Below are 25,766 nucleotides of genomic sequence, written 5' to 3' on the forward strand. Positions count from 1 at the left end.
AGCTCATAAGTGATCAGGTTAGTTGACTTATATTCAGTTTGTTTTTCTTGGAGATTTTTTTTAAAAGATTGATTTATTTATTTGAAGGGCAGAGTTACAGAGAGGCAGAGAGACAGAGAGAGAGGTCTTCCAACTACTGGTTCACTCTGCAGATGGCAGCAACAGCTGGAGCTGGGCTGATCTGAAGCCAGGAGCCAGGATCGTCTTCTGGGTCTCCCATGTGGGAGCAGGGCCCTAAGGACTTGGGCCATCTTCCACTGCTTTCCCAGGCGATAGTAGAGAGCTGCATCAGAAGTGGAACAGCCGGGACTCAAACTGGCTCCCACTGGCTTTACCTGCTATGTTACATCAGCGGACCCCTGGAGATTATTTTTAAATTGTGGCTTTACCAAGGGGATAGGCAATAATCGTCATCTAAGATCTAAAGAACAAGGCATGATAAAGCATCTGCAAGTGGGCCTGCCCTTGAATTTCTTCTTCTTGGCAGCTCCTGATGGCTTCTATAAAGTCAGTGTGAATTTGTATGCATGGCAGGGATGGATGCCCTCAGTGTTACCACCATGATGTGTGGTATTGCTAATACACAGCAGCCTCATTTTAACTTTTAGCTTATCTTCGTTTGTCAACTGAAGAACTTCCATGGTTCCTAAAAGAAGTAGTCGCTAGGTCTGTACTTTTTGCATAATTATACAATGTGCAACCCTGAAGGGTAGCATTTAAATAGGACATTTAATGCATTTTTCAATCGTCATATATGGTCAGATGTCACTCCTTGGCTCTACCATCACCACAACATCTCATTGTCACCCAGTGGGGTGAAACCTGGGAAGACCTACTGTGTACTCTACACCTGCACAGCCCAAAATGCGGAGCCCTCACCAGTGCATGGTTGGGTACCTGTTGCCGCTGTCACCTCTTCTCTCCCAATTCAACTGGGCTGTTAGCACGTTTCCTTGGTCTTCCTTGCCTCTTTATCCAGGTGACAGTTTTCTGTGTACTGCAGGTGCGTGTTGCTTTCTGCTTTCTCAAACTCAAGATCCCATCGCACGTGCAGCAACCTACTACACGGAAACACCAGATGGGAACTCCTCAGCTTCTGGCTCGGCATCCACCACTCTGCAAGCACGAAGGTCGAGACTTTATGTGCCATCACCTCGCTGCTCAAGAGGGAGCCACATCCTCTCATGCACCCTCGGAGGCCCAACCATCACATTTGTGCATACCCACTACCCTTCTGATTATTCTCTCTTTGGATGTGTTTGCCCCATTTTTTTTTTTCTGGTAGCTGCTTCTAGCAGCACCACAACACTATCCTGTTTACAGTTTTCAGTATATTTCCATCCTATGCCTCCCACCCAATTTTTTTTTATTCTTAATTGCATAACATGTATTGAATACTTTCACCAGAAACTTTGCTGAAATTGTAGTATGTGTTCTACCCTTTGCTTTACCAATCACCAGCTTTCACACAAGCAGACAGAAATTTATAACAGAAAAATAACCACCATAGTGAGGGGCAGGTTGGGACCTCAGGTTGGGTCTTAATCACCGTGGTGTGGTGTGGTGTATCCCACATACCCTGCTGCAGTGTACCTGTCTAACTCTTACAGAACTCAGAGATGTTAGTTCCAATTACCTTACCACCTTTATGCTTCAACAGGCTGCAAGCTGGCATTGGCACCTGCCACTCCCATGAATGTGCCTTCAACCAGGTCATCAAGAAATGTCACATTTCCTGGAGCAAAGCCCCACTCCTTAGCATTTCGCTAACCTCAGCTGTCAGCAATGTGCCATTGTTGCTCACTCAGGTCTCCATGGGAGGTGGCTTGTTCTTGGAAGGCTTCCTGACCTTCAGTTCTTGGGTTGGAGGGAAGGCTGTTTGTGTGGGCCCACGGTCCTGCCCTGCACTGTGAACACCTGTCCACTTTCTGTGTCCTTTGTTACACACTGCAAGAGCAGCTGGTTTTTGTTTTGTTTTTTTTTTTTTTTCATGGATCCTATAATAAGGGCACCAATTATGGCCTTTAGTGGCACATACTTGATTGGGGGCTTCAATAAATATTAACCGAATACTAGATGGATGTTCTTCGTAGGTGCAAATAATACAGTCAGAGAAACCTTGGGGATTCTACCAGATGATTGGATTGTCTGGTTATTAGTTAAATCTCTGCCTATGGTTTGATTGGATCTCATGCATGTTCCTGTGTAGTAGCTCTTCCACTCTCTCTAACATACTGGGCACCCGTATTTGTGATTTGTCAATTGTAACTTCATGCAGAGGATTTTTTTCATAATTTGTAGTGCACTAACCAAGCTAGACAGATAGCTACCTTTCCTCGTGTTCCTTGCTCTCAAGTGAGGGAAAATGCCAAATTAACTTTCATCTATCCTTTTTCCTTTGCTCCTATCCTTTTTCTTTGTTCTCAAATTACTTGAAATCTTTGGATAAGGTTTAAAAAATGTGCAGGGCTGGGTCCCATCCCAGTGATTCTGATGTAATTGGATGGGGCATCAGGTACCTGGAAGACGGCCCCATGATTTTAATATATGGTAAAGTTTGAGAGTCACTGGGTTACATCATCTCTAATGTCCCTTTCAATTCAGAATCTCTTAAGTTCTGTTATGTTAAGGGACTCTCAAGAGTGCTTTAAAAAGTGAAATATGCCAAAAGATTTTTCCTTCATAATGTTAGATCTTAAAATGTTTTGTCACTTTTCTCCAGTTGTCCTTGATTCGGGGCCTCGTCCTACTCAATGTAAAATTCAAATAGTCAGTGCTCAGATGTTGCTGTGTCCCTTCTCATTCTTTTCAGGCCATTAGCATTTGAGAAGTTATCTAAAAAGAAACATAACTCCAACAATAGAAGAGCAGACCACCAGACAGCAAGTGAGAGATGCTCTGATGTACACTAGCATTGGTATGGTGTTGAGTGGGTGTAGGTCTAAGAGCTTCCTTTCTTCCTTTATTTCATTCGAGTCTCTCATGACTAAATATGGTGATGTTTGGATTTTGTGGACACGGAGGAGCATAGTTTGATGGTATTTTATAACAAGGATGTCAGTGACTGTGGAATGACAGGACCTACTAGTGCACATGGACTTATTTCTGTTGACATTTTAAAATTACTCCCTCCTCTGCTCTCCCGAATTGCAGGGTGGCCTGCCGTATTAACTAGACACTATTCTTAAAGCACAGAGAAAGATGAGAAAAAGAGATCACACCTTCCACCTAATTGTTGGAATTTAAATTGGCCACAGTCACAAGCTTCATTTTGTGAGAGAAGGCTTTGGAATCAAAATCCATGCCTCTAACTCATTAGACTGTACAACAGATGAACTTTCAATATTCAGCACAAATCTTCACTCAGGAGCCCCCAGGGTAAACTGAGAGACCTATTGTTGATTTAAAAAATGACATTTATTTTGTTTCTCAGTTTCATAGGCATTAAGTTGTAAAGGTGCTAACGAATTCAGTGAGTTTTACCAATTTGAGTATGCAAATTCTCATGAACTTCAGCTCATCTTAACCAGAGTTACTCCTCACTGGTGCACTCGAGTTGGCTCATTTTACCAAGTTTTCTGTTTACAGGTTGGTTCACAATCTTGACATACAGTTGGAAGCAAAGCTTTTCTTTTCCTTCAGTTTTTTAATGAACTGATAGTATAGCTGCCGAGTTCAATGGGAGAGCAACACGTTGAAGATGTGGTTGCAATGCACAGACTCAGGCTGTGGGACGTGAATGTAAATGGTCTCTGTGGTTTATTTTCCATGTGTAAACATGAGTGTTAGTTCCCTTCCAATTTAGTTTGCAGATACATTGAGGACACGGAGTAATATCTTATGTGAATAAAGCAATGTGCTTGAGCGATATGTTACCCACCTTTCGGTTTTTAATTTTAAATCTGTATAAAACTTTGTGGAAATAGACAGAGTTGCAGGAATGATGTTACAGAAATATTTTACTGGGTTCCAGTACTTTCTAAAGGAGAATAAATGGATAGGCATACATTCAACTTGATACATTTTGTTTTACTATTTTTAAAGATTTATTTATCTATTTAAAAGTCAGAGTTAGAAATGGGTGGGGACAGAGAGAGAACACTTCAGTCTGCTGGTTCACTCCCCAGATGGCTGCAATGGCCAAGGCTGGGTGAGGCTGAAGCCAAAAGCCAGGGGCCTCTTCCAAGTCTCATATGTGGGTGCAGGATCCCAGGTAATTTGGGCTATCTTCCATGGCTTTTCCAGATGCAGTAGCAGGCAGCTGGATCAAAGTGGAGCAGCCGGGACTTGAGCCAGTGCCCATATGGGATACAGGTGTCACAGGCGGTGGCTTAGCCCACTGTGCCACAAATGGCAGCTCCTGACTGGCCTTTGTTCTGTTCCTTGTCACTCTCTTGTCTGTCACTGAAGCTGAACACTTGTTCCCTCTGCCTAGAATGCCGTTCTTACGTCTGTCATCTCTAGCTCAGGCTCATCCTTCTGTCCTATCCACTGTTTTTCTCAACAGCCAGCTCCTTCCCTCACTGATTTATCCATAACTCTCTCATTCTTTATCTCCTCCACTGTAACACAAATTCTGAGACTCTGGGAGCCTTGTGTGTTTCATCTCTCTCAGTTGTATATCAGTGTCTAATGTGGTGCCCGACCCAGGAATGAGTGATTCTTCAATACATGAACTGGGGATGGATGCTAACGTATAAGGGGAACAACACAAACCATCTACGAGCTTATATATTAATGAAACAAATTAGCTGTGTTGACTACCTGATTCCCATAGCAGTGTCCGTGTAGACTTTCTACTTTATATGGAATTAGAAGTCACAGAGTTGTGCACAATGAGTTCTTTGTACAGATAAGCATCAACCACAGCATTTTACGGTGAAGGTTTTAGGTTTGGGGATTTTTGTTTCTTTGCTTTGCATTGTCTCCCGTTGCACTACATGATATTTTATGAATGCTAGACACTTTGTAAAAGATCACAGACTGCAGGGGTTAATGATTGAAATAAGACAGTTCCTGAGTCACCTTGAGTAGGTGATGGGCAACAGGTAGCGAGGTCAGGGAGAAGCATGAAGCCAACAGTGAGTCCATGCAGACCCGCCCGGTGCCATCAGAACCCTGGAGTGTGGGGAGAAAGAGCAGGCAAACAGTAAGTTAAATTTAGCCTGCAATGATTTCTTGCCCCTGAGGAAAATAATTGCTTCATCCCGTTGCCAAAAGGCAAAGCGGCATCAGCTTAATTTGCCTGAGCCTGCCATAAACTGCAGATGGAGCCATAAAACATAGTTAGAATCAAATTAAACACATCTGTCCTAATCTGAAGGCAGGTGAGGCCAACCAATCAGGAAGCATCAAGTGTAATGCCGCACACAGATTACAATGTGCAGAGGTGTATTTTGGGAGCCTGCTGACGGGGGGGAGAAAGAACAATGTAGTCTTAGGTTGCCCTATATTCTTTTATCGAGCCTTCTCTCTTGTACAGACCTATTCCCTGGGAAAGAAACAGACAACAGTCGTTGACTTCATGTGCAGGAGTTTATTATATTTTAACCAGGATTCCTTACCTTAGCTGGCACTCCCTCAGACTAATTGAGATTACAAACAATCGGAAGTTGCTGCAGTATATATTTTTTTAATTTATTGGTAGAGAGTTTATTTCCACGTAAAGTGTCAGCCCACTTGTGTATCTCCCACAGAGATAACTGCCATGTACAGAAACAACAGAGTAAGATCTGATAGTTTTGAGAAAAATAACCACCTGACTTAACCAAACCAGGACAGTCTTGAGAGTGAAAGGGAACCAAGGTGACCATGGAGGTCGCCTTGCCCCCCGCCTCCCTTCGAGAGAGAACACGCTTTCCTATTTCAAGCTGCGCAGTTAGCTGATCCTCTCCTGCAGAACGTGCACAATCCTACTTGGACTTAGGGTCTCCCTCAGCCTGGGCTGCCTGCATCCAGTAGTTGGAATCTGTGAGGGTACTGGTGCCGGGTCTCCGCCTGCCTCCAAGGAGATTCCTGCAATGAGTAATCTTTGCTGCTTGCTTGCTTGCCTGAGCAAGTATACATTATGGACAGAGGCTCTCTCGTGTTCATTTCTCCCTCTACCCACTGACATCACACCTGTTTCACAAGATGAAGGTTTTTCCCATCCTATTTTATGTCTTTATCATCTTATCATCCACACCATTACTTCTCAATAAGCTGGTTACATTTTCACTTCATTTTCACATCTACTTCCTGCGAAACCCAACTGCCAGGGATGCTATTAATATCCAGGTGAGTGAAACAGATATTAAAACAGAACCTATAATAATCCTGGTTAAGTTTGGTTGGCACTGTCAATCTATACTCCACTTTGTCCAAGGCCAGACTTTGCTTCCTGCTGACATCGTCCACATATCATGGTTCTGTGTGGGGTCAGTATTAATCTCAGGCAGATCCTGACTTTACTAGACCCCAGCTGAATGACTGAACATCATCTGGAACAGAAAAAGCTTAGAAGTAATTCCCTTCTCTTCCTTTTGCGAGGGGTCTTCATGGTTTCCCTCAAACATTTGCTGCAATTGCTCAAGAACCTCTCTTTTTTTCCTGTCAACCCTGCCCCCTCTACATTTATACTTAATTCACACAGAAGACAAACTCTCCAGTGCTGCATCTTTGTATGCAATAGGCTCATCAAACATTTTTTTTTATTTCGATGGCCACCTGACTTCTCAAACACAGTAATTATTTACCACTAAACCCGTTCTATTTCCTTGTAAAGATGGCGACCCAGCCATCCAGGCAAGTTCCACATCAACCTCATCAGTTTGGTTGCAAGGTCATCTTCATCCTCCCTTTTAGGTTTTGGCCAAATTTATTATCTTTTTTTTCTTCCTTTCAGAAAGATTCAGTATAAATATCAATCATGAGTGCAGATGCCAAGTGGTGACTATGGTTCACAATGGAAAATCACTTCAAAAAGTTTGTAGAAACTGCTCATTGTGAAAAAAACTGCATTGATTTCCAATGTTTCCGCACCAAAATAAGCATCTTTTAAATCCACATTTCCCACAAACCTCTGAAATACTCTTGTACATTGAATTCTTGAAGAATGCTGAGTGGCTGTAAGGTGTTCTCATCTCAAAATTGTCATTTATGCAAGGCAACACATATGCTAGTTAGTCAGATTTAGCCATCATGCAATGTGTTTATACCTCAAAACACCATGTTGCACATAATAAATTACATATATAACTAAAACAGTCTAAAAATCACATTCTTAGTGTATTTTAAATCAGCAGACATAAGCAAAACACAAAAGTTTAAGGACAAATGGGATGAAAAACAGGTCAGCTAAACAGCAGCTGACGTCTCCAGGACGCAATGAAAAGCGCACAGGTACCCTGCCTAGTTTTGATTGTAGGGGCATTGTATGGTCACTCTGTAACCTGATAGAGAGCTAACGAGATTCCGTATTGTCATCTAGGAAGGGAAGCGTAGGTGCCGTGAATTTTCTTAAGGCAACAAGAACTGCATACTGATAGGAAATCAGAGGGGCCAGAATGCTGGTGCCATGTGGTCCTGAATATCAGAACTGCACCCCTACATTAGGAAGTGGATTCTCCTGGCTCCTGGATTCACAGAAGACCAGCTCCAGTGGGTGCAGCTGTTTGGGGGAGTGAGCCAGTGGGTGGAAGATCTCTGTGTCTCTCCTCCTTCCTCCCTGTCTAACTCTGTCTTCCAAATAAGTAAATAAATCGGAAAAAAAAAAAAGTAAAAAAAAGGAAGACGTTCTTTAATTTGGAATATTGAGCTCTTACCACAGTGCCTGGCATGCAGTAGTTACCTAAGGAATAGGAGGAAAACCAAACAGAACACTAAATGGAAAGATGCCCAGACGGCTGGCCAGCTAAATACATAAGAGATAGACAGGAAGTCTGTGGGATTATCTTGACCCGTCTCCGGTCATTAAAAATTTGCTGTACACAATGCTGTCATAAGCATCTCTTAAATAACATCTATCTGATCATGTCAAAACTTTAAACTGCACATTAAAAACTTTCATCGACTCCCCATGTTATAAATTACAGTGTCACTTTGTAATGGTCCCTGATCTGAAATATGTACATCCCCACAGCAGCTACCATCCAAACAATATATGTTTCAGGCAGAATAAATTCCTTAGGATTCCCAAAGCGTCATTGACTCATCCATTTCATAACTTTACAGTCCACTCCATTGCTAAGGTTCTGTGTGTAACCATCATCTTAGTGTGACTAATGACTTGCTTTATTAACGTACAAAAATTGTAAACTCCATTTTCATTTTTCCTGACGTTTTACTGTGGTTCACCTGGAGAAGGGATAAAATGGTTTGTGTGAAATCTCCTAAAAAGTTTCCTAAGGCTCTTTTCAAAATGCCCTAGAAATACAAAGTAGAAGGAAATTGGGGCCCAGATGTTTCTTCACAGTTTTTAAAGATGTATTTTATTTATTTGAAAGGCAGTTACAGATAGAGACAGAGACACGGAAGCAGAGAGAGAGAGAGAGAGAGAGAGAGAGAGAGAGAGAGATCCTCCATCTACTGATTCCTTCCCCCAGAGGGCCACAATGGCCAGAGTAGAGCTAGGCCGAAGCAGGAGCCAGTAGCTCCATCTGGGTCTCCCACATGGGTAGGGGGTCCAAGCACTTGGACCCTCCGCTGCTGCTTTCCCACCTGCATTAGGGAGCTGGACTGAAGTGGAGCGACTGGGATACAAACCAGCGCTCATGTGGGATGCCAGCATCGCAGGTGGCAGCGTCGTTGGCTGCACCACAATGCTGGCCCCCACTTCTCTACGTTTTGAAAAACCTTGTTATCTTTTCCTCCAGGGAATGACACTTGCGCTGGCAAAGCTCCCTTGAAAGCTGTACGGGCTTTTCCCCATCTGACTCAGAGTCTGTTTGCACGAGGCCACAGCAGTGATTTTGCGTGAAGGCTGCTTTTCCCTCCAGAATTAACCAATGCAGTGCGACGTGGGGCCAGTTGCTCAGGGTCAATCGCTAGACTTTATAGAAGTGAAGAGGGTCTTCAGACCCCACCTGGACTGCTTGAAATGTTTTCACAAAATAGCTGGCAGCTGCAGCCTCGACTGGACAGTTGTGTTGGGACCAAGCCTCTCTGGCAAAGCTCCCGTGCTTTGCTTGTCTGGCAGTTTGGAGTTGAGAGATAGTTTTGTTTTTGTGTACAAGCTCTGTTGCTTCTACACTCCTTCTCTTTACCTCTTTACTCTCAGACTTGTTTTTTTTTTTTTTTCCTTTGAGTGTCTCTTTCTTGTGGAGCCCCATCACCTGCAGATGCTAAGAGCCACCTGACACTCCAGCAGTGTGCGTAGGAATCTCCATTGGCTATCTCACGGGTCACCTCAGGGCATGGCTGTACCAGTTGCTTCTCTGTGCCTAACACTGGTAGCCTTTTCCTAGTTTCCTGCAGCTGTAGCCGCACTGCTGTCCCAGACTCCATGTCCGTCACCAGAGCCAAAGCCAAGCCAAGGGCACGGCTGAGGTCTCTGTTAGAGCACAGCTTCTTTCTCCGTTGCAGCTTCTCTCCGCTTTTCTCAAGCAAGCCGGCCTGAGCGTGTTCTCCGGACAGGGCCAGGGTTCTGAGAGAGGACAGGGTTAACTACTTTGGAAACCTCTGCTGGCTTCCAGTCTGCTAACATGCTGCCGGCCAAAGCAAACCACATGCTCAAGCTCAGAGTCTGTGGATGTGGACTTAAACCTGAACCTGGCCATGAGAGGAATTGCAGTGCCCCAGGTCAAAGGGAGTGGGAGCCTCTTTCTTAGGCAAATGCTGATACTATTCTCCCTCAGACATGCAAGCTCATCCTTTTCAGACATAGTAGACCGTGTTTCATTTACATGTCATGAAGGAAGCCCAAGGTGAATGCAGAGTTGCAGATGCAATGTTTGAATCATGCAATTCACTTTTTGCCATGGGACCTACCCTTTCTCTTACAAGTACCTGGTTGCACACAGGCCCTGCAAATCTTCTGTGTGAGTCTAAATAGTATGATTGCTTTGTTGATGGAATACCAATGCGATGTGTGACCCAGTATGTTTCAACACCAGGAGTAATAATAATGATGATAACAACAACAATGTTCAAGTAGATGACCCTCTGTTACTCCACCCTGCAGGTGACGTCTGTGACCCCAGTCCCTGTGAAAATGGCGGCATCTGTTTATCGGACTTGGCTGGCGACTCCTATTCCTGCGAGTGTCCCGACGGCTTCACAGACCCCAACTGCTCCAGCGTTGTGGAGGTTGGTAAGTGCAAGCCTGAGCATTCCCCCACGCAGCCTCGATGTTTTCTGAGCGGCTGGCAGGTCTGGCGGGGGTGCTGGGTGGTTCTGTGCGGATGTTGCATGCAACGTGGCTACTCAGTTCACTCCTCTGTGACACTCTACGCTTTCCAGCTTCTGTTGGCTCTTAGTGATTAGTACTGTACTTAAAGATGCTAAGGACGACAGCCGAATGCAATACTATAAAGACACTACAAGCAGTAGTTGGAAATAAGATGATTCATATATTATTAATATAAATTTGGAATTCTATTCTCAACTAAATAATTAACTCCTAAGTTAATTTATTCAAGTTAAACTGTCACTGTCACTGAAATAGGACTTTTTTTCGTAAGTACTACTGCTATCTGTCAGTATTTTGCAGTTTTGATCATTACTTTTCTAAGAATATAAATATAACCTGTATTTTTGAGTATATAGGAAAGCCAGTATTCCAACTGCAATACTCTTTGTCTTTTCCAAATTTTTGCTTAGCAAAAGTTGATTATAGTCATTGATTACATTACATGTCTGTGAAGCACCTCATTGGTATGCAAAGTTATGGATTAAGATGCCTTCGTAATTTCCAAATAGCTCCCCATTAAGCAAATGTCTGTCCTTTGCAATAATTCAACACTGTGTGGACTTATACAGAAATTTTCCTACATGTTTAAATGTAATACCATAATTAAGTTTGAAGAAAAATTAATATGCTTTATTTTAGTACCAAGAAGTGTAATAGATGGACTATCTCTATTCAATATAGTAAAACTACACATGATTTGGATTAAAGGTCTATCAGCCAGTATAATCTTTGGAAAACCTGGGTACTGCAGTGACTTATAGAAAGTAGTTTTGAGGAAGAAAAACAGTAGTGTCTAATTCAGGGGGAAAAGTTTGAGGTTCTTCTCATTGTATCCAGTGTATCTACCCTAGAGCCTTATGCATAGGAAGACCCCTAATAACTATTGATTTAGTGAATGAAGGAATAATTAGGCAAAATCATTAACTTACCATTCTTGGCCCCAAGATATTGGATCTTAGTATGCCCTGTGTTTAATATATTTTTCTTATTTTTATTACATTAGTATGGATATATTGTATCTGCAAAAGTTAATTACATTATTGCCAAAAGGTACTTTGTTCACTTAATTCATTTCAAAGATCGTTTGCTTTTAAGGCTTTTATTAACTTACCGATATTTTAGGGCGGCTGACACAGTGCCACAGAAATAAAACTGGTGTAACCTTTTTGACCCAGTCTCCAGATACATACGGTGGAGCTTCAGACTTTACTATGAGAATTGTATCCTCAGGAAAGACTTAACTTTGAGGAGAATTATAGTCATAAATATTCCTAGCAAGAATATATGAATAGAATAAAATTTTACTGTTATATTTTAATCCCACCAACCCCAAACTGACAGTACCTTAAATCTGTAATATATAATGTTTTTGTCACCTCTTAGAAAGACCCAGATCTTAGAAAGATCTAGATATGGGATCAAAGAGACACGTGTATCTCAAAATTAAGAATCTAATATCTTTACAGAATTTTAAAGTAAGTCCTTAAATTGTTCTGGGCCATATTTTTAAGCATTGATTCGACCTTCATCATCATGGCATTATGGGCAGCAGCTCTTTAAATGTTATGTGTGTTGTCATACTCCATTTGTCCAATGGGTCTGTGGGTGATCGTGTGCTTAAAGAATTGAATTTTACCCATGCCCACTGTAAGTATGGTAAACACACCCCTTCTATTCAGGATTGTAAGCTTTGCTCTGTTGTAAGCTTTGCTGATATGTCTCATACCATTTCACACTTCCATGAAGTTCCCTTAGGAGTTCTTGGAAGAATTATGTTTTTATGTCATTCAGAGTAGTGTGTGAGTTTTACCAACTCCTACTTCATGCATGGAGGTTTTAATGTTCAAATAATAGTGAAAAAGTTCCCTAAAAGCTTAAAATATCCTTAGTTTCTTAAGTGCCACCCTTGCTATATTGTGCAGTAATTTGCATATGGTCAGATAATAAGGGGAAATAAAACACAAGCTTTAGATTAGATCCTTTTGTTTTTTTAAGGGCAGACACATTATGTGCATTCCTGATATCTCTTTTCCCACTTCATATGTTCTTGCAAATGCTAAGGAAATACTGAATATTTATTGATAACACTACTTAGTATCAATGGCTTTAACATCTAGCCTACCTAGGTTCTTTATATTTTAAAAGTAATTATTGGAATCAAATATATGAAACAGGAGATCATTTCCTGTTGTTAGGTAATACCAATGCAAAAAAATAGAGTGTACCAGAATTTTTACACACTAAATATTGTTTGTATTTTTTTAAAGATTTATTTTATTTATTTGAAAGGCAGAGTTACAGAGAGAGGTAGAGACAGAGAGAGAGGTCTTCCATCCGCTGGTTCATTCCCCAGATGACCACAGTGGCCGGAGCTGTGCTGATCTGAAGCCAGGAGCCGGGAGCTTCCTCCAGGTTTCCCATGTAGGTGAAGAGGCTGAAGGCCTTGGGCCATCTTCTACTGCTTTCTCAGGCCATAGCAGAGAGCTGGATCAGAAGAGGAGACAGCAGGAACTAGAACCGGCGCCCTTATGGGACACCAGTGCTTTGGGCCAGGGCTTTAACCCTCTGTACCACAGTGCTGGCCCCATATTGTTTTTATTTTAAGTAATGTCTTAAAAAAAAAAAAAAAAGATCTGAGCTATTGTCATCGCTGTTCTTTTACTTAACCTGTTAATTCCCACAAGATAGAAATGTGCCTAAGGTTTCTTCTGTCCTTTTTAAAGGCAAAAATAATAAAATAATCTTGTGCGCATTTGCCTAGATAAGCTATATTTGGTTCTGAATTTTTAAAATTATGTCAACTCTGTTCATCTAAAATTAAACATTCTCTTCACTTCAGCTTATCTGCAAAGTAGAATTTCAGGTTCATAGAGGGAAAAGCTCTTCACAATTTCACCTCAAGGTTTTAGCAGTTTGTAGTAGCCTTGTTCTAAGTCCTCCATGTATTTTAAAAGCAATCTTCATCCAATTTTGCACTTGCCATCTTCCCTCTGTAAGCACCCAGTGTCAGACTTTGCCACCCTTACAACCAGTCCCTGTGTCACTTACCTCCCTGCATCACATGGGGAGCGGAATCCACCAGCTGGGGTTTGTAAACCTCATCTACTGCACCACATTGTGCTTCTTTGGACTTCTTATTGATCCTTTGTGCCTTGCAACATCCATTCTTTACTGCTCTCCTCATTCTGCCACCCCCACTCCATCTCTGTCTGCCTCCCTCTCCCCATGTCCTCTGCAGACACACAGCTACACTCTCAATGTGCTCAGCCTCTTAGAATTACTAAGAGTCATTTCTCATGTGTGCAGAAGGCAGCAGGAAAACTCTCTGAGCAAAGCAAAGAACAAGGCCCTGGTTTCCATAATTGAGTGTCAAGACCTTAGCCTGGCTAAGCAGTGTTGGCACAGATACGCACCGGCTGGTGCCTCCTCTCCAGGGCCCTAGTGAACAGACCACCAGGTCTGTGGTTAAGCCCACAATTATCTCTCCATTATCCACCCGTGTTCCTGGATGGCACCCTGTGCTTTGGAACCAAATGTTGACACAGCCATTTCATATGGAAAATTTCTACAGTTGGTAAATTGTCCTGAATGTAAACTTTGGGAATCAGTGTTGTCTAAGATCTGTGGTGTAAGTCTCTGGTGCATGCTGTCACAATAATCCAATAGACTCTTTGCAAATATAAACTTGCACAATGCAAATACATCGTAAATTAGTGCAGCAAAGGGAGCACAACACGTGATTGAGCCTTCCCTTAGAAGTGAATGTTTTCATTTGTTCTTAAACCGATATTTATCGAGTACTTACTGAGTAAAAGTTGCCTGAATGGTGGCGATACCATGGTAAATGAATTCACATGAGTCATTGTCTGGTTGAGAAAGTAGATAAATAATTGAATATAAAGGTGAGTGTTGTGACAGGAGAAATAAATGGAACCAGGAGACTATAAAGCAGGTGTGCTATCATTAAGAGTGGTATCAGGAAATGCATGGCCACCTGAAAAATATCAGGTAGACATAATTCTACAAGAAAATCCTTCTCTTGGAGACAGAAAGCTTAAACATATTCCAGACAGAGAAAATACCATGTAGAGACACGCAGAGATAAGAAAAATTGTAATGCCAGGAAAAAAAAACAAGTTAAGTAAGGCCAGGGCTTAGGGAGGTGGACCAGAGCTGGAGTTGTGGAGATAAAGACTGTGGCACTTGGAAGAATTAGTAGGGGAATTTTTGAATGGGTAAATCAAGCACACATCAATTTATGTTTATATTTGAGTATCTACTATGTAAGCACATGGCCATTAAAGTAAGAAGAAGAAGATGAAGAATATATTGTGGGTTAAGTCACAACCTGCAGCACCGGCATCCCATATGGGCACTGGTTTGTATCTCTGCTGCTCTACTTCATATCCAATTCCCTGCTAATGCACCTGGGAAAGCAGTGGAAGATGGCCTAAGTTCTTGGGCCCCTGCCACTCATGTGGGAGACCTGGAGGAAGTTTCTGGCTTTGGCCTGGCCTAGCCCCTGCCATTTCAGCCACTTAGGGAGTGAACCAGCAGATAGAAGATTCTCTCCCCCTCTCTCTCTTTCTAACTCTTCCTTTAAAAAAATTTGTTCTTTTAAAAAAAGTAATATTAATGCAATCAAATGGAATAAAATAAGTGATCAGTGTTTTGTTTTTCTTTTTTAAAAATATTTATTTAAAGGCTTAAAAGAAAGTAGAAGAGAGAGAGGGAGAGAGAGAGAGAGAGAATGACTTACACCACAGAGAGAGAGAGAGAGAGAGAGAGAGAGAGGGAGAGAGAGAGAGACTTACACCAGAGAGAAAGAGAGAGAGAGAGAGAGAGAGAGAGAGAGAGAGAGAGAGAGAAAAATTGATTCCATCCACTGATTCACTCTCCACATGGCTGCAAAGGCTAGGGTTAGGCCAGGCCAAAAACAGACACCTATGTATCTCCCACATAGGTATCAGGGGCCAAACACTAGAGCCATCCTCCACTGCTTTCCCAGGCACACGGGCAGGGAGCTGGATCAAAAGTGGAGCATCTGAAACTCTAACTATGCTCATATGGGATCTTGGTGTCACAGGCAGCAGCTTAAGCCGCTGTACCACAGCACCAGCCCCTCTTTTTTTTTTAAATAAAAATCTTGGTTGTCATTCATTCTTAAACAAATGACTGGAGCGGCATGTACCCGGTTGGATTTGCTTGTTTCAAGCCCTGGCCTTAGGCTCCTGACTCCGACTTCCTGCTAGGGTACGTGCTGAGAGGCAATGATGATGGCGTAAGTAATTGGATTTCTTCCACCCCTAGGGGAGACCTAGCTTGAGTTCTTGACTCTCTGCTTCTGCTCTAGTCCATCCCCAACTGTTTTATTCATTTGAGGAGTGAGCCAGTAGAGGGGAGGCTTCTTATCTGCCTCTCTGCCTCTTTCTGTCTCAGTGCTGTCCAAAAAATAAATAAATAAAATAAAAAGCTTGTCTTTGGACTGAGAAGGTAGTGTTTGAAAGACAGAGGTTAACTTTGGAAGAGAGTGTAGAATAGAGATAAATTCTGAGCTAAGAGCTGAGGTAAGGGGATGGGAAGAGAGGACAATACCTGGAACAGGATTTTGGGAAAAGAGAGGTTTTTGGTTTTTTTGTTTTTTTTTTTTCCTTTAAAATGGAAACAGTAACATCATTATGACTCAGAACTAATACATAAAAACAGAGCTTGTATTTTACTAAAAAGAAACCATGTTAGATGACTTCATCAAGCCATTTCAAAAATGTCTAATATATATTTAATCTCAGTCTGGAAACAGGACATAAGCATTGATATTTGGTAATAACATAATATCCATTGTCACTTTTGGAAAAAAATTAGAAGTATCTCTGGAGTAGTTCAACACAAGATAATAAAGCCAGTGTCTCATTTTATTCCCCATCCTCTTTCTGCGTCCTGTCTGTAGTTGCTTTGGTTTCCTATGAGGCTTCTCTTACAAAAAACAAGCCTACATGAAGGCACTCTACCCTGTTCTGTGCTCTCCTGTCCTCTCTGGACATCTTACCACATCCAAATCTTTCACTTTGCAATTGTCATCCCCGTTCTAACGTGCATTCTCATTCTGTTAAATGTGTGACCCTACAGTCTTGGCAGTGCCAGTCTGTCCCCATGATCCCATTTCATTATGGAAAATTGACTTTGTTGCCCCAGAAATGCAAAGACCAGGCAATAAATGCGAAGAATCATTGCAAGTTGACTACATCTCACCCCTGTGCACAGCCATATCTGAGTCTTTCAGAAAGTGATCAATGTCAGAATATCAAGTAGTGTGACCATCTGACTCTGAAAGTCTGCTTGTTAGTGATCATGAAGTATCAGAATGCTAACAAGCCTTAAGTAGATCTCTTGGGTGGTATGAAGCTGTTTTTGGATTTTTGAACTTCAGTTGCTAAATGAGGGATTTGGTAAATTTCAGTTAAATTATTCACATAGCAGATGAAATTATGAATATTTGTCAGATTTTTCCCCTTAAGATTAGTTCTTGGTCTAAGGAAAGATAACTCATGATTGAATCCATCTTTCTAGACATTATCATAATGAGACCTTTTTTGCATGAACTAAAATAGTATCCTACAAGTTTCTAGCCATAGATGTTTGCTGAGAAATTTCCCAGTCAACTAGGGCCAAAGAGATTTATTTTCATTGTTAGATTTGTTTGCTTACTTTTCTAATGATTAGAAGGAGGATATATATGTGTGTGTATATACACACACACACATAAACATAACTGTACAGTTAACAGATACTAATTTAAAGGAAATTTTTGTGCATTTACAGAAAAGCAATTTTATCTTCTATGTATAAATATTTCTATAATATGGCTTCTAAACTCATAAGCTTATTGATTTAAATATATTTCTAGTTTTGTATTCAGTACAGTGATGAGAATTTGTTATTTTCCAGTTCCAAGCTCTAAGAATTGTCTATTAACTGCATGACAAATACAAATAGACCATCAAAAAATCTTAGAAATTATGGAGTATGGAAAACTGTGGTTTCCCAAAGGATAAGAGCTAGAGTGTGCTAAAGCTTTTATTTGTAAGAAAATGCAGTGTAATGCAGCAATGTGAAACAAACCAACGTATTCCGTTGAATAAGCTTTCACTTATTTTCATGTTTTTTTATTTGAAAGGCAGAGAGATAGAGGGAGAGACAGAGAGACATTAGGAAATCTTCCATACAGTGGTTTGCTCCCCAGATGCCCACAGCAACCAGGGTTGGGCCAGGCTGAAACCAGAAGCTGAGAACTCCACGTGGTGGCAGACACCCAAGTGCTCGACCCATCATCTGCTGCCTCACAGATGTTTATTAGCAGGAAGCTGGATCAGAGGCAGAGTAGCCAGAACTCGAATCCCGCACTCTGATATGGGAGGTGGGCACCCCAAGCGGGAATTACTAACCAAAACACCGGCCGGATGCATAGCGTATAAACCACTGCCCTTTTATTCTGGGAAAAAAAAAAAAAGCCTTTTGCATATGGCCAGTCAGTAGGTGTGTATCCTTAAGATTTTTCTGCTTAACAAGTGATCAGCAAACTCAGTGGATTAAAGCAACCACCAGTTGTCTCACAATTCTGTGAAACAAGTGAGTGGGTGCCCCTTACTCAGTCTCCTTGAAGATCTTCCCTGTGCTGACACCTGGGTCTGCAGTCGGCCGGTTGGGTGACTGGTGCTGGGCAGTGGAAGGAAGATGGCTCTGCTGGTCTCCGCTGGGTAGCAGTGGCAGAGCGTCAAGTCCTCGGTGGGCGTCACGGGAGCCAGGGCTCCTGGCAGGAGGATCCGCCTTCTCACCAAGCAAGGCGAGGATGCAGGCGGCAGGGGACCCTGGGGCTAGTTTAGTCCACCACAGCATGTTCCATAGTTGCTTCTCTTTTTAATCTGATTTTTGAAGAGTTTTACTGACATTGCAAACATTTGGTAAACATGTAAGAATGTTTTCAGGTATTTATTTTTCTGGTACGGGCTACGACTTCAGAAATTCTACTAACATGGATTTTTATCATGTCCTCTATTCTCATTGTTTCTTATAATGGAAGAAAAAGCAGAAACTCTCAGAATAGGAAACGCCTGACTGTTTGTTTGATTTTAGGGGAATATGTTGAGAAGTTAGAAAAGCAGTTAATGGACGAGAGTGTCAAGTTGTCCTTTTGGTCAGACAGAATATAAGATACCAAAAGGAGTTACATGAGGTTAGTTGTGGCATTCTGACATTTATATTATTCTGTACATGCATGAAAATGAAAAACTGTTTCTAGGGTGGCACATTTAGCCATAACCTCTTGAAAAAGTCCCTTTATCAACCTGAGACTTCTAGAAAAGAAGTCCACAGGGACTTGCCAAGCACTTGTAAACTATTTGAAACATGCTCAACAGTGTCTCAAAGCTCCCACCCTCTTTCTTAGTTCTGTCTTCTTCCTTTGATTTCATGAAGAATCTATTTCTTTATCACAGCTGATTATATTTGCTGTTCATTTTCTTTTGATTGCGTTAATTGCACACCAAGCGATGTGTGCCCAATATAGCACATCCTTAAAAAATAGTTTTCCAGCAACCATAACGAGACGTAAAGATTTTATCAACGTGGCCGCTGACATCTGAGAGAATGAGCAAAATTTTCCTCCTTTGATCACAATAGACAGGAGAAAAAGAAATTTTTTTCTTTAGGTTGAGTGGCTGAATGCTATTAACAAGAAAAAAAATGAGCAGTGTATAGAGTGCTTTTGTATGGGAGATCACCAAGTGTATTTATGAGTTTATATTTTACAGAACTTTTTTACAGAACTTCTTTATTACCAAAGCAATAAATAAGAATGTTCAGAAAATACAAAGTAAAACATGTAAACAAAGACAGCATAATATTAGGTTATATATACTTTTCCCATCATTTATCTGTACCTCTTGCTCTGCACATGTACCTCTAGCCTAGATAGAGATGATCATGCGGAGCTCCTGCAGGCTGCAGCTGGCTTCACAAAAGTGGACAGAGGAAGCTTAGATAAAGGAAGGACCTGGCTAGGTGATTGCTGTCACTCTGCTGGACGATAAGGCCGCTGGATGAGCCACAGAGAGTCTGCTCTCATCCCTTCTTAGTGCCACAGAAGATGGAATGAAGAAAAAGATGACACATTAAGAGTTCACAGCAAATAAGTTATTTGAGGTGTTGGAATTATTATTTTTTTAATAAGAGAAACTCATCGTATAACATCTAATACAAATCTTATTAGTACATACTCTGGGCCAGAATCATGGTAATTTTTTAATAAAGATTTATTTATTTGAAAGGCAGAGTTATGGGGTGGGGGAGCTAGGGAGAGGGAGAGAGAGAAAGCGGGAGAGAAAGAAGAGCTCTTTTATCCATTGGTTCACTCTGCAAATGGCCACAACACCAGGGCTGGACCAGGCTGAAACTGAACCCTGGCACTTCATTCGTGTTTCCCACATGAGTGTTGAGGCCCGAGCACTTGAGCTATGTTCTGCTGCCTTCCCAGGGAACTGGATCAGAAGTGGAGCCGCCGGGACCCAACCCAGCCTGTATGGGATGCTGGCAGGGCGGCGGTGGCTTCACCTGCCATGCCGCAAAACACAGGCCCAGAGTCATGCTACTTGTTAAGAGGAATTAACTCCAGGAAAGCGTAAGGGTAACTGAAATGGAATGGAAAACACAAAGCCTTTGTCAGGGAGCTTAAAATAGATGCCATTGTTTGTGGAGGTTCTTTGCCACTTTCTCTGAAGCAATAGGAAAACGAGGTGACAGCTCAAGGAATTCTGTACTCTTAGACGATCTGTGAGCCAACATGTGTCAAAGCATTCATGTGAAGGGAAGTGGTCCACATTACTTAAAGTACAGGGGCAACACCGAATGTTTAAGTGGATCGAATAATGAGAGAGAATTGGGGCAAAAGTCCTTTCAGGACATACTTAGTTTCACCCTTTGAAAGTATAAAATTTACAAGGCTGTGATTGAAAATACACAATCAATATGTATTGCCGATGTTTCCTTGTTTTAATGAAAGTAAAGTATGGAGGATACAATCTCAGTTCTCCAGCGAAAGGCAGAATCAAGATAAGAATATTTGTTGGGTTAGGTGCTATTTATTGGAAAATCTAGCAAATTTCAAATATGAGTCAGCAGTTCCCTTACAGAGAAGATTGCTAAAGCCACAAGGTGTCCGTGTGCGAGGTTTTCATTGCGAAACCAGACCACAGATGCTTCATGGGGATTCTGGGGAAGCACTGGTGCAGAGCTGTACCGGGCGCCATCTACACAAGCAGCAGACATTTCCAAGAAGAAGACAGAGGCTGTGTGTGCCAGCTCGGCTGCTTATCAGTCAGTGGCTTTGGCTCCCCGGCAGTAGATTAGCCGTGGTGCATCCCAGAGCAGCCTCTGGCCTCAAAGGTCAGAGTTTGTTCATTATTCAGCTATGGAAATCCAGCTGGATTACTCCCCACGGTGATCTCCTGACCTAAAACTACCAGGATGGGGCTGGTTCCAACCACAAGTATGCCAGTGATCAGGCCATCAAGGGGTGAACTTGGAAGATTAGGGCAGATCGCCTTCTTATACAAATTGCAAATCACCATAATGCCAAGGACATTGACTTTCCCCACTAATAGTGTTTTCCATCCATCTATCTGTTTGTCTGTCTCTCTATCTATCTGATCTATCCATCCAACAAAACCTACATCGCCCAACACACACACACACACACAGAGAGCCAACTGTCCTTATCTGTGTGTTCAGCATCCAGTAGTTCAGCCAACCACAGATGGAAAATACTTGGTGAAAAGATGAAGTCTGTGGTCAACATGTGCAGGCTTATTTCCCTTGTCATTATTGTCATTATTCCCTAAACAACAGCTATTACCATGGCATTTGCCCAGCATTTCAGGTATTATGAGTTATCTAGATGTGATGTAAGTTCATATGAGTCTGTGCATTGGGGCTATGCAACACTACACCATTGTACACAAAGCTTGTGGGCATCTGTGGATTTTTGGTGCCCTTGGAGGGTCCTGGAACTAACCCCCAGCACAAGGGATGACTGTGCAAGCCCTGTGACTCTGATCAGGTTGTTTACCTCTCTGCGCTGTAGCGCTCTTACCTGTAAAACAGAGGTAACAGCAGCAGTGTCACAGGAAGTTTGTACAAATGAAATGAGTCAGTCGGGCTCTTCAAAGAGTACCTGCTTAAAATGAATGCCATCTAGGAGTAGTAATATAAATAATTAAATCCTAGATATGTTTCAAAAGCTACCCGCAGGAATCAAGCCATCCGTCCATCATTTCAGTCACTGGTAATACTATTGAAATGTCCAGTGCATCCTACCCTATTATTTTTATGTCAGAACTTTCTCTGCTTGTGCTTGAATATGCAAACTGGGGGCAATTTAGCTGTCAGCTTTTAGTTTCTTTTTTTAAAAAAAATTCCTTCCTTCAACATATCATTTGACAAATCACCTCATTTGGTATGGGAAAAAGAGAACCCTATGTGTTATTATTTGAAAATTATGAGTAATGTAGGTAATGCTTGCATAATTAGGAATGGGCCCTTCAGGAATATAGCTGCCCCTGTGCTTCAAGCAAATAACTTATGAATTGATTTTTTTTCTTTGTAAGATTGCAAAATGGGAATCCGGTAAAGGTATCATAAATATCCAAGTTGGAATTTATGACAACACATTCATATTAGGTTCCTGCGTGTGATAGATCAACATTAAGCTTGGTGTGGCTCTGCATAAAGATGGAATAGCAAGGAAAAAGGGCTTTGGGATCTTCTACTTCTCAAATATAGACTAAGCATCCCTGGAAGGTTTTTCCTGACCCATGGAGGGTCATCGCTTTTTCTCTGACACCAAGACAGAGGGCCTGGCCTCAGAATACTTGTTTCAGAAGATTTATTTGTTTGGTTGTAAGGTGGAATGACAGAGAGGAAGAGACAGGTAGAAATCTTCCATCTGCTCTTCACTCCCCAAATGGCTACCACAGCCCCTGCAGAACCAGACCAAAGCCAGGAGTGAGGAACTCAATCCAACTCTCCAAAAATGGAGACTTGAAAGCCCAAGCAGTTGGACCATCATCCTCTGATTTCCCAGGTGCATTAGCAAGAAGCTGGGTTCAAGTGGAGCAGGTGGTACTCAGACCAGCCCCTGATATGGGAAGCCAATGTCACAAGGTGCCTCTTAACCCTCTATACTGCCACCCCTGCCCCTATTGGAATACTTTTATTTAAATAACTGTAAGGAGAGACAGTTAATAACATTTCCCCTGTGCTGCAAGTAATTTTCCTAAGGGGAACAGAATGCTTGGTATCAAGTGGGGGAAAGATGCCGCCCCCCGGTGCCAGGGATCAGATTTCAAGGTGGAAGTGGCTTGATTTGACCTCAGATGGGAATGTAGTTCAGCCGTGGAAGTTCTTACAGTGGATATGTTAAACAAAACACTGGATGTGAGAAGCACAAGGGTAGGCAATGAGGGAACATTCTGGAAGAACATCGCTATCAGTTGCTCAGATTATATATAAGGTGGTCATGGGAAAGACTAGGAGTAAGACCAGGATGGTAGTTTTCACTTATATCATATACAGCTCCTGGCCATCTGCATCTACTGACCTTGTAATACAGTTTTCAATATTACCACCAAAATTACCCCAGGAACATGATTCTGCAATCTCTCTTGGTAGAACGTTATTGAAACACAATCATTATAGAAAGAAAACACACAACACTCTTAAAAATATTCAAGGTAATTTAAAAACCCTACCTCAGGCTTTTCTTCTGAGGATTAAATTCCTTTAATTGCACTTATTTTTCTATTACATTTTTATTCTGCCTCTATGATAAATCTAGTTTTCAGTCCATTAATTATTTTGATTATTTTCACTAGGATTTGGTCTAATACGCAGTTTATCTGGAAAGAACTGGCGATGGCTCATCAGCAGAAATTAGTGCTGATTTCCTGACCTAGCATTTCTTTTTTTTTTTTTTTAATTTTTGACAGGCAGAGTGGACAGTGAGAGAGAGAGAGAGACAGAGAGAAAGGTCTTCCTTTGCCGTTGGTTCACCCTCCAATGGCCGCTGCAGTCGGCACGCTGCGGCCGGCGCACCGCGCTGATCTGAAGCCAGGAGCCAGGTGCTTCTCCTGGTCTCCCATGCGGGTGCAGGGCCCAAGCACTTGGGCCATCCTTCACTGCACTCCCAGGCCACAGCAGAGAGCTGGCCTGGAAGAGGAGCAACCGGGACAGAATCCGGCGCCCCGACCGGGACTAGAACCCGGTGTGCCGGCGCCGCTAGGCGGAGGATTAGCCTGTTGAGCCACGGCGCCGGCCTGACCTAGCATTTCTAACCAGACATTAATTATTGGAAACTACAAGTATGAAGGTTTAAGGACACTGTCCAAGAGACCTTTTCAGAACTAGTAATGTCAGTTGGTGTGCAGAGTCCCCTAAGAAGCTACAAAATATTTCCATTCAGCTGGAGAAGACACTTGATCCTGGACACTAAGGCCAGTGTTTCTGTGAGAACCAGCATGTGATGCTCATGACTGTGGAGCTCCCTCATCTACACGACAAAGCCATGAATACTTGATTCTCTGCTAGAGAGAAAGTTAGAAGAGTAGCCTCAAGACTGCGTGGACTCAGTTTTTTGCAGGTCTTTCACCTAGCCATGACCCTCTCACATGGCCCACAGGCCAGTCCTACTGTCCCTCTTCCCCAAACCCAAGCGTGACCTCCGCTTCCCATGCCTTGCCCGCATTTTCCCTGACCCATCGTGCCCTAAGGCAGGAGGAAGACAACTTGTTCCCAATGCCCTAGGAATTGGTCCAAGACGTGGAGCTGAAGGAAGGATGGAAATCAAAAGTAAGACTTTACTCTTTTATTAGTCAATACAGTGTTGGATCGCTGGTTGCAATATAGCAGCCTCAGTGAGAAAGTAGTGATGCCCTTGTACTTTGTACTGGTTAGATGGCACCTGGAGTACCATGTCCATTCTTTCTGCTATATTTAAAAAGCCCTCAACAATTTTGAACTTATGGATGCCTGGTGTGTGCAACATGAGACATTAAATAGAGATGCTCATCTCTGTTAAGGAAATAATTGTAGGGGAATTGGAAAGCTGTCTGAATGTGTGAATGACTGCCCTGTCAACCAGAGGGCCGCTTAATTGTTTTCCGGAGGTGAGCTCTGGGAGAAAGAGGTGCAACGTGTCTCTTTGTGAGGTGAGAATGTCCTGGCCCGTGGAAGCTGTCAACAATAGGTAGATTTTCGGTTGGTCAGTTGGACCAAGGGATCTTTAAGTTTGACTTTACCCTTTTCTGAGCAGGCTGTTTCCTACAGTGGCTGCTGAAGGTGCGGAAGAGTGGACATTAACACTATGCATCCACAATCTGAGAGCAACCTAGAAGATAAGGAGAAAGGACTTGAGACTTTCCCCCAAACAGCCCTGCCCCTTTATTGAGTCTCATTGTCTTAAAGTCAGATCTAACCGCTTTGTTACCCTTTGAGTTTCTCAAAGACATTCCAATTAAGGAAAAACTTAGCCAAGGGAGAAGAGTTTTGCAGACAGGGACATTACATTGTCAAGGTCATGTGGATGCACTGACCATTTTATTTTCAAGAGAGTCCTAATGATTCTAGAAAGAAAGCATTTAACTGTAGCTCCTATTTTAGTGGACAGGAGAAAACGGAAATATCCTCTACAGCATTCATGAACTCCCTGCTGAAAAAGTCAGAGACGCATTAAATAATTAAGCTCCGTAGGCAGGCGCCAGAGCCCTCCTTTATCTCTTATGGTTAGTGTCCTTGGAAAGAGTAAAAACTACATAAAAAAATTCCCCTTGACCAGAAGAAACAGATTCAGCAGAAATCTCTCAACTCTCTTCAAGTTAGCTTGCTCACTTTTTTTTTTTTTAACTCCTTTATCTCTTGAGTTTCAAAAGATATTTTGATTAAGTTAAATGTGAACTCATCCTTTCAAAGCCACCATAAAATGTTTGAATTGTTCTTTGGAAAATAAGAATTGAAAAGGGAATGAGATTTTACTGAAAAACTTCAGATTTCAAAACTGTTTTAAAAATACTATGTTTGAAATAACTGTAAATGTATTACAGAGTTGCTTGTGTGCACACACTCATATGTATTATGTGGCAAGATGTAGTGAGATGATTTCCTGACTTCAGTTAGTCACTGCTTACCTTAAAAGTCATTAAAATTGTATGGATCTTATCTCCCAGAAGGTGCAGAATACTCAGTACTCAACCCTAAATCTGCTTAGTGGTTCTGGACTGATGACTCTGTTGAACAACTATAGCTTGATGCTCTTTCAGTTACTTTGAAAGCACAG

General features: G+C 42.1%; 1 protein-coding gene across 2 annotated transcripts in view; it reads left to right on the plus strand.

Moving 5' to 3' along the window:
• EDIL3 (EGF like repeats and discoidin domains 3) overlaps nt 1–25,766 on the plus strand; it is a 473,099-nt gene that overhangs the window by 129,172 nt on the left and 318,161 nt on the right. For both annotated transcript variants that reach the window (XM_062212442.1, XM_062212443.1), the window contains exon 2: nt 10,160–10,288. In XM_062212442.1, the coding sequence (XP_062068426.1) occupies nt 10,160–10,288 (129 nt within the window). The remainder of the gene's footprint in view (nt 1–10,159; nt 10,289–25,766) is intronic.

The sequence above is a fragment of the Lepus europaeus genome, chromosome 15 (genome assembly GCF_033115175.1).
Source record: "Lepus europaeus isolate LE1 chromosome 15, mLepTim1.pri, whole genome shotgun sequence".
Classification (NCBI taxonomy): Eukaryota; Metazoa; Chordata; class Mammalia; order Lagomorpha; family Leporidae; genus Lepus; species Lepus europaeus.